Source organism: Astatotilapia calliptera, chromosome 3, assembly GCF_900246225.1.
Source record: "Astatotilapia calliptera chromosome 3, fAstCal1.2, whole genome shotgun sequence".
In the NCBI taxonomy this organism is placed as follows: Eukaryota; Metazoa; Chordata; class Actinopteri; order Cichliformes; family Cichlidae; genus Astatotilapia; species Astatotilapia calliptera.
The window spans coordinates 3,741,328-3,750,166 of NC_039304.1; the positions used below are offsets into that span (position 1 = coordinate 3,741,328).

Consider the following 8,839-nt stretch of genomic DNA (forward strand, 5'->3'; position numbering starts at 1 on the left):
AGGACAAGAAAGACATTGTGGACAAAACAAGACACCCCCCATAATCTTTAGTGACAATATTGTAGTGAGTTAAATGGTCTGATTGTTCAAATATGTATTTTCTTTGATTGTGGTAAAATAATGTGTGCCCCAGTCTCCAAAAATGACATAGTGCAGGAAGCGTAGTTATTCCTCCGTTACACCACAAGAGGGAGTATCCCCTAAAATGAGCAGCTCTAGCGGGAGTAAAGAAGCCAGCCACTACCCATAAGGCAGTGCGCCTATAAGCGTTATGTGAGACTGCAAAAGTGTGTAACGCTGTGCTATGTCCATGTATATATTTGCAGGTAAGCAGATACAAGATGGTAAATAACTTAAAATGTGTCTACAGATGAGTCCACGGGGTTGCAGAGAATGTGGGAAAGTTGGCCGTTAATCCCCACTATGTGTCATTAGTGTATAAGTTATTGGTAGCGATGTGAATTAGCTGTGATGCTAACGATTAGCAGCTAGATCTGATTCATTAGTTTGTGCGGAAACCTCGTGGCACTTTTGTGGCTTTATACCTGTACCGGGCTGTAATCACAGCAGATGTAGACTGGTGGATCACACTACCTTTTGTTTATGTTTATTTCATTGTTACACGGTAAGAAATATTAGTGATTTGAGTTTAAAGACTACCCATAAGGCAGTGCGCCTATAAGCGTTATGTGAGACTGCAAAAGTGTGTAACGCTGTGCTATGTCCATGTATATATTTGCAGATGCAGTAAAGGCGAACTCACAAAGCCACACTGGTTTCAATTCATTTTAATTCAAGTGTGCAACAAAATTTGGTGGCAGCGGTGGGATCAGCGGTGCTACTGAGAAGCAGTGTGAGATTACAGAATCGTCACACACAGTATGGAGTTGGAGCAACTGCAAGACCAGCTAAGTGAGAGCTTGCTGCAGTTAAGGTCAGACCAACTACAAGAAGTGTGTTTACAAGCTAAAATCTCAATTGGGAAACAGACAAAGAAGCACACGCTGATCAGAACAATAAGTGAAGCAGTTGAAACAATTATTGAAGTGGAGGAAGAGGAAGTAGCACACACATTCCTGGACAGATTAATTAAAACTGTTAAAGAACTAAAGGAAAGAGATGACCCTGCACAGGAACATGAAGAGAGTATCAGTAGGGATGCGGTTGCATTGGCCAGTCTACAAGAACAATATGCAGCATTGCAACTAAGTTTTCAAACCTCAACAAAAAGGTTAGAGGAAGAAATGGCAAGACTGACAGACAGAATGGCCTCCCAAGAAACTAGTCAGGGTCTGGCTGCACAGCTACCTACTCGTCCATCACCGTTACCTGCTTCACCAGCAACACAGCCCCCTGAAGTGACTATACGCAGGGAATTTAGAATCAGTGGCCAAATTGGGGAACGGGGTCAGAAAGACAAACTGTCATACTCCAACTTGATTCATCAAATCGAAATGGGACTTAAAAAGAATCACAGCGAAGCTGAAATTATTGAAGCTGTTGTTAGGGCCATAAGCCCAGGCCTAAGTCTCCGTGATATGTTGGAGATTAAAACAGACCTTACCCTCATGCAGCTTCGTACCATACTGAGGGGACACTACAAGGAGGATAGTTCTACTGACCTCTATCATCGTCTGATAAATATCACTCAAGGAAGTAATGAGTCCCCACAGAACTTTCTATTTAGGGCAATCGAGCTGAAAGAAAGACTCCTAGCATCATCAAGGGAGCCAGGGACAGATGAACAATACAGTGTCGAACTGATTCAGAAAAAGTTTCTGCGAGCCGTTGGCACAGGTCTGATTAGCGACAATGTGAAATACCAGATCAAACCCTACCTGGATGATCCAGCAGTCACTGACGATGTGCTGATTGCAAAGACAAATGAAGCGGCCAGCCTTGAGTGGGAGAGGCAACAAAAATTCAGAAAGACCACCCGAGAAATGAAAGTAAGAGAGATAAAAGCAGAGGCACAGTCAGTGCAAGAGGCAGCAGTTGGTGCAGTGGGTGGGCAAGACCAGCCATTCTCCACCTCGACAAAAGGTAAAGCTGCTAAAGCACCAGCAACAGTGACACGCAAGGAAACTGAGCTGTTTGATATCATCAATCAACTAAAAGGGGAAATAGCTGAAATAAAAGGAGTTATTCGTGAGTCGCACCGACCTTCTCCCTCACACCGCCCAAGTCTCAAACGTGGCTGCAGGGATTGTCAGGACAGCAATAGAGGAGAAAACTGCGACCACTGCTTCAAATGTGGACAAAGTGGGCATTTGTCTAGGGGATGCCGCACCCGGAGAAAACTTCCAGACAGGGCAGAGCAGATTGGTATGTCAGCTAGCACGGTGAACCCACGCCCGTCACCCTCTTTTCAGCTACTAAACCAAGGTGAGCAACAACAAGATGTTCACAAACTCTTGACGGACAGTATAAAACATTTGGAGACAAAAACAGCAGCCGCCACACCAGATAAGAGGAATGAAGCGGTTTCCGTCAGCCTCCTCTCCCCAAAACGAAGAGCCCAGCTCCTCAATCTTATAGGGAGGAAGCACCTGATCACCTGCCTGCTTGAGGGAGTAAAAACCGCAGCGTTGTGGGACACGGGATCACAGGTTTGTCTCATAAATGAAAAATGGAGACAACAGAACATCCCACACCTCAAAGTTAGGAGTTTAACTGAAATCATTGGGCCTGGTATATTAGATGGGAGGGCAGTAAACCAGACACCAATCCCATTTTCCGGGTGGGTTGAAATCAAATTCAGGTTGCCCACAGAAGAGGCTGCACAGTTAGAACTTCTCGTGCCAGTATTAGTAGCTCAGGAAGACGGGGTGGCGGAGGAGCCAATAATTGGCTTCAACGTGATTGAATACATGCTAGAGAGGGGAATAGAGCCACCTCGTGCTGTAACAGAAGCTGTTAGCACAGCATTCTCCATTGACTGTAAGAAAGCTGAGGTCTTTATAAAGGTGATGAAGAGTGGAGACGATGGGCTAGGTGAGGGCAGAGTGAAAACTGGGAGAGAATTAATGAGTATCCCACCTGGTCAGACAAGAGTGGTCAAGTGTAGTGTGAGAGCAGGCCCACTCCCAGCAGGTCAGGATGTACTGTTCGAGCCCAGCCCCTACCCTCAGATGCCAGAGGGATTGGAGGTGCAAGAGGGCGTTGTCCATTTACAGCAAGGCAGGTGGTCCTGTATGAGCCTCCCAGTCACTAATACCAAAGCTTATGAGATCATACTGCCTCCGAGAACTGTTTTGGGACAAACTCAGAGGGTTCGAACTATTTACCCAGCAAACACAGTGACAGTGGAAATAGAACAAATGGGAACAACAAGATCTACTGTAGAAGCAACAGCTACACCTCCAGCTAGCCAAATTGGGGAACAGGAAAACAGAACAAGAAGCAACAGTGAAGGTGTTTGGGACCCCCCAGTTCCCCTCGACCATCTCTCTCCGGCACAGCAGCTGAAGATCAGGCAGCTATTAAGGGAGGAGAGTAATGCCTTTGCTCGTGATGAACACGATGTTGGCAATATCCCCTCACTGCAGCTTAAGATCCGCCTCAGCGACCCCACACCTGTTCGCCGAACATATACATCAGTGCCTAAGCCACTTCATAAAGAAGTAAAAGAATATTTGGAAGACTTGCTGAATAGAGGGTGGATAAAGAAATCAAAATCCCCCTACTCCAGCCCCATCGTATGTGTGCGAAAAAAGGATGGCGGCCTCCGCTTGTGCTGCGACTATAGGGAGCTAAATACGAAGTCAATCCCGGACCGCCATCCCATACCACGCATACAGGATATGCTCAACACATTGAAAGGAAGCTCCTGGTTCTCGGTCTTAGACCAAGGGAAGGCTTATCACCAGGGCTTCCTGGAAGAGTCAAGTCGCCCTCTCACAGCATTCATCACACCCTGGGGATTGTATGAATGGGTAAGAATTCCTTTTGGGCTGTCGTCTGCACCGGCAGAGTTTCAGAGGTCGATGGAAGAATGCCTTGCAGGGCTGCGGGACGACACATGTCTGCCTTACTTGGATGACAACCTTGTTCATTCAAAAACATTTGAGGACCACTTAAATGATCTAAAGCAGGTCCTGCAGCGTTATCAGAGCCATGGAGTGAAATTAACACCCAGGAAATGTGAACTGTTCAAAAATCAGGTGAGATTCCTGGGGAGGTTGGTAACTCAAGATGGTCACACCATGGACCCCGCTGACATTGCGCCTGTCCAAGCCTTAAAACAAAGGAACCCCACCACCATTGGGGAAGTGAGGAAGCTGTTGGGATTCATCTCATACTATCGCAACTATATTCCTAACTTTTCGCGCATTGCAAAGCCACTCTATGACCTGCTCTCTTCAGAAAAGCCAGGGGAAGGGAGAGACAGGAAGTCAAAACACAACAAAAAGACAAAGAATCAAGGGGGTCAGCTACCATCCTCTCACCCAGTGGCATGGTCAGCTGAGCATCATCAGGTGGTCTGTCAGCTCGTCAACTTCCTCATTCAGCCCCCCGTTTTAGGTTATCCTGACTTCGAGCAACCATTCATCTTACACTGTGATGCATCACAGGAGGGACTTGGAGCTGTGCTTTACCAAAGACAAAATGGGAAGCTAGTGGTTATTGCATATGGGTCTAGGACCCTTACTGCCCCAGAGAAGAACTACCACCTTCATTCAGGGAAGCTGGAATTTCTTGCCATGAAGTGGGCCATATGTGAGAGGTTTAGAGATTATCTCTACTATTCACCACCCTTCATTGTCTACACTGACAATAACCCCCTCACATATGTGCTGACAACGGCAAAACTGAATGCAACCACACACAGATGGGTGGCCGAACTCGCTGACTTCCAGTTCTCCATCAAGTATCGACCTGGTAGAGCTAACAGGGATGCAGATGGTCTCTCACGAATGCCCTTGGATATGGAACACTACATACAAACGTGTACAGAAGCAGTGACACCTGAGGTCCTAGACAGCGTGACTCAGGCTCTGGCTGTTCAGCTGCAGGGAAGTGAACCCTGGCTCTGCCCGTTAAACATCTCAACTGTGGTAGCAGAGCAAAGTGAGGAGGTAGGGATGTCAGGTCTGGAAATCCCTAAGGCAAACTTAAGAGATGCACAAAAAGAGGATTCTGTGATCGGGGAAGTCCTGAAGTATGTCATCTCTAATCGGTGGCCAAAAGGCAGAAAACAGGCAGGCAACAAAGAGATCGCTGCCCTGGCAAGGGAAAAACAGAAACTGCACCTTGATAATGATGGGTTACTGTACAGGAAAACACTCAGCCGAACACAGCTACTCCTGCCTAAGAAGTTCCATTCGCTCATTTATAAAGAACTACATGAAGACATGGGTCACCTGGGGGTGGAGAGAGTTTTGGCCCTCATTCGGGATCGCTTTTACTGGCCTCACATGCAGAAGGACGTGGAGCACTACATAACACAGGTGTGTAGTTGTCTAAAAAACAAGCGTCCCCACAAGCCCACCAGAGCCCCACTGATCAATATCACTACAACGTACCCGTTTGAGCTGGTCTCCATTGATTTTCTACATTTGGAGAAATGTAAGGGAGGGTATGAGTATATCCTCGTGGCCATGGACCACTTTACACGATTTGCTCAGGCTTATCCCTGCAGAGATAAAAGTGCCAAAACAGCGGCAGAGAAAATATTTGGAGACTTTGTGTTGAAGTTTGGTTTTCCCACACGGCTCCATCATGACCAGGGAAGAGAGTTCGAAAACAAACTCTTTGCCAAGCTGGAGGGATACAGTGGAGTCAAGGGGTCCAGAACCACACCATACCACCCCCAGGGAAATGGTCAGGTAGAAAGGTTTAATAGGACACTGCTGGCCATGCTTCGGAACCTCCCAGAGGGGGCAAAAGCAGACTGGAAGGCATCCCTGGCAAAGGTGGTCCATGCGTACAACTGTACGCGCAGCGAGGCTACTGGATATGCACCTTATTTCCTCTTGTTTGGGAGGAACCCCAGACTCCCCATTGATATGATTTTTGGTCTCACAGCTAATGACCAAAGCCCTTCTCATCAAGACTATGCTGAGAAGTGGAAGATTCGCATGAAGGACGCTTACAAACTGGCCTCGGCGACAGCCTGTAAGGAGAGTCGACGGGGAAAAGTGCTCTATGACAGAAAAACACATGGTGCAGAGCTGTACCCAGGGTGCAGAGTACTGGTCCGAAATTTTGGTGAGAAGGGAGGACCAGGGAAACTGAGATCCTTCTGGGAGGACCAAGTGTTTCAGGTGACACAAAGGAAACATAAGGAGAGCCCAGTATATGAGATTAAGCCAGAAAATGGCAAGGGACGTGTCAGAGTCGTCCACAGGAACCTCCTGCTGCCGTGTGACTTCTTACCAGCCGGAAAAGTCAACTCCCATGCAGAACTGGGAAAGCAAAAACAGAAAAACAACAAGGACAGACATGAGCGGCATGAGCAAGAGGACAGTTCGGAGGATGAAGATGAATGGAGAGCAATCAGAGGACTGTCAACAGAACAAGGGGAACGTGGTAGACAGTCCTGGTGGACAGAAGCATCAGAGTTCAATGCAGAAAGTGGAGCAGGCAGTAGGGAGGATCTCTGTGATGACAATGACATGGAACACCAGGAGGATTGCGAAGAAGAGAATCTGGGCGTGAACGATATAGAACACCAACGCGACCAGCATGACGAGGATACAGAGGCACAAGAGAACATTAAAGACACAGAACAGACGCACCAGCTCGAGATGGAGTGCAGTGACCAAGAGGACACTGACCAGTCACCTGTCAGTGTGAAAAAGTATCCTTTCAGAATGAGAAAACAAAAGCGAATGTTTACTTACCACAAGTTAGGACAGCCAACGTTAGCACTTGAATAAATACCTCAGACACAGTCATATGTTACATATTGCAGTAAAGCAGTTATAACAGTTACATTTTCGGGTTTTTATTAATGCTTATTAGAAGGATAGAAATGTTAATTCTGTTTTGTTAGCCATAAAGAAGAGTTAGTGTAATGACCTGTTATGAGAATGGCACCCTATGTGATGTAGCGAGGTTATGTCCAGGTGAGAGCACCTTACTCAGTAAAGATGCAGATACCCGTGATATGGACGGAAAAGCAGTGGACTGTTATCGTGCACAATAACACCTGCTGCGGCATATGACATGAAGGGGAGATACATGTCATGTGTTTCACTGTGGCTAGCAGTGATGCTGAACTCTGACTCCTAAAGGGATGTAGCCTCCTACAAGCAATGTATAGTTGCCACATAAGGACTGATATTGGTAGAATGTCGGGACGCCATTAACTTTTTGAGGGGAGAGTGTAAGGACAAGAAAGACATTGTGGACAAAACAAGACACCCCCCATAATCTTTAGTGACAATATTGTAGTGAGTTAAATGGTCTGATTGTTCAAATATGTATTTTCTTTGATTGTGGTAAAATAATGTGTGCCCCAGTCTCCAAAAATGACATAGTGCAGGAAGCGTAGTTATTCCTCCGTTACACCACAAGAGGGAGTATCCCCTAAAATGAGCAGCTCTAGCGGGAGTAAAGAAGCCAGCCACTACCCATAAGGCAGTGCGCCTATAAGCGTTATGTGAGACTGCAAAAGTGTGTAACGCTGTGCTATGTCCATGTATATATTTGCAGGTAAGCAGATACAAGATGGTAAATAACTTAAAATGTGTCTACAGATGAGTCCACGGGGTTGCAGAGAATGTGGGAAAGTTGGCCGTTAATCCCCACTATGTGTCATTAGTGTATAAGTTATTGGTAGCGATGTGAATTAGCTGTGATGCTAACGATTAGCAGCTAGATCTGATTCATTAGTTTGTGCGGAAACCTCGTGGCACTTTTGTGGCTTTATACCTGTACCGGGCTGTAATCACAGCAGATGTAGACTGGTGGATCACACTACCTTTTGTTTATGTTTATTTCATTGTTACACGGTAAGAAATATTAGTGATTTGAGTTTAAAGACTACCCATAAGGCAGTGCGCCTATAAGCGTTATGTGAGACTGCAAAAGTGTGTAACGCTGTGCTATGTCCATGTATATATTTGCAGATGCAGTAAAGGCGAACTCACAAAGCCACACTGGTTTCAATTCATTTTAATTCAAGTGTGCAACAAATACCTTTCAGCTAGCTAAAACAGAATATTATGCTATCAGCAAGCAACATGGCTAATGCCTTTCACACAGCTTTGTCTCAACTCCAAAGAGCCACAGAAGTAAAAGCTAATAACAATTGAAACAATCTTTGAAAAAATGACTTACCAAGCATGGCAAACAACTCAAATATGTAGAGCAAAATGTTCTGAAACGGCTTCACTTCAGCTTCGATTGGAGCCGTGCTGGGGGCGGAGTCTGTGAATTTACTCTATTGGTGTCATAGCCCCTCTAGGAGTTCAGAGTTAAGAGGTCAAGAGTTAATGTTTCCATTGTAACACCTCCAGATTTGACATAGAAACACTCATTTTTAACACTCGATTTTAACTACTATCATTTTACACCTCAGAGTTACATTAAAAGAATGTGACTCTGCTTAGAGTAAAATTAACTCTACTTTTGCAAGAAGACTACTAACACCGAAACATTTAACACTTTTGAATTTGCTGTGTATCTGTCTCTCTGTATATCTGTAAGCACGGTGTGAAGGTGTGTGATTTTGTATCTCCTCCACCCGACAGCTCCACTCCAAAGTAAGTTTCTCTGCTGTTTTTTCTGGAAACTGACTACAATGATTCACGCAGAATCTGCTTGCTCTTACTCTGTGTCCCAACAAGATGAAGACAGGCCATACATCAAGAAGCCACCAAACGTCTTCATG

The 8,839-nt window shown here is 45.7% G+C and overlaps 1 protein-coding gene across 3 annotated transcripts; it reads left to right on the forward strand.

Annotated features, from left to right (window-relative positions):
* Positions 1 to 8,133, forward strand: LOC113016862 (uncharacterized). Of its 3 annotated transcripts, none has more exons than XR_003271321.1 (2): positions 1 to 7,659; positions 8,076 to 8,105. XR_003271321.1 is itself a non-coding variant. In XM_026160033.1 (2 exons), exons 1-2 carry the CDS (start codon positions 882 to 884, stop codon positions 7,108 to 7,110), a joined length of 5,931 nt encoding a protein of 1,976 aa, XP_026015818.1. In that variant the 5' UTR covers positions 1 to 881; the 3' UTR covers positions 7,111 to 8,133. The 3 variants fall into 3 exon arrangements, 2 of the variants coding, with proteins under 2 accessions (XP_026015818.1, XP_026015810.1); XM_026160033.1 differs by having other exon boundaries at positions 1 to 6,802; positions 7,101 to 8,133; XM_026160025.1 differs by having other exon boundaries at positions 1 to 326; positions 743 to 8,133.
* Positions 8,134 to 8,839: the final 706 nt, after the last annotated feature.

Excerpts from the sequence above, each read along its gene's own strand:
- LOC113016862 (XM_026160025.1), top strand. The coding sequence starts at position 882 with ATGGAGTTGGAGCAACTGCAAGACCAGCTAAGTGAGAGCTTGCTGCAG.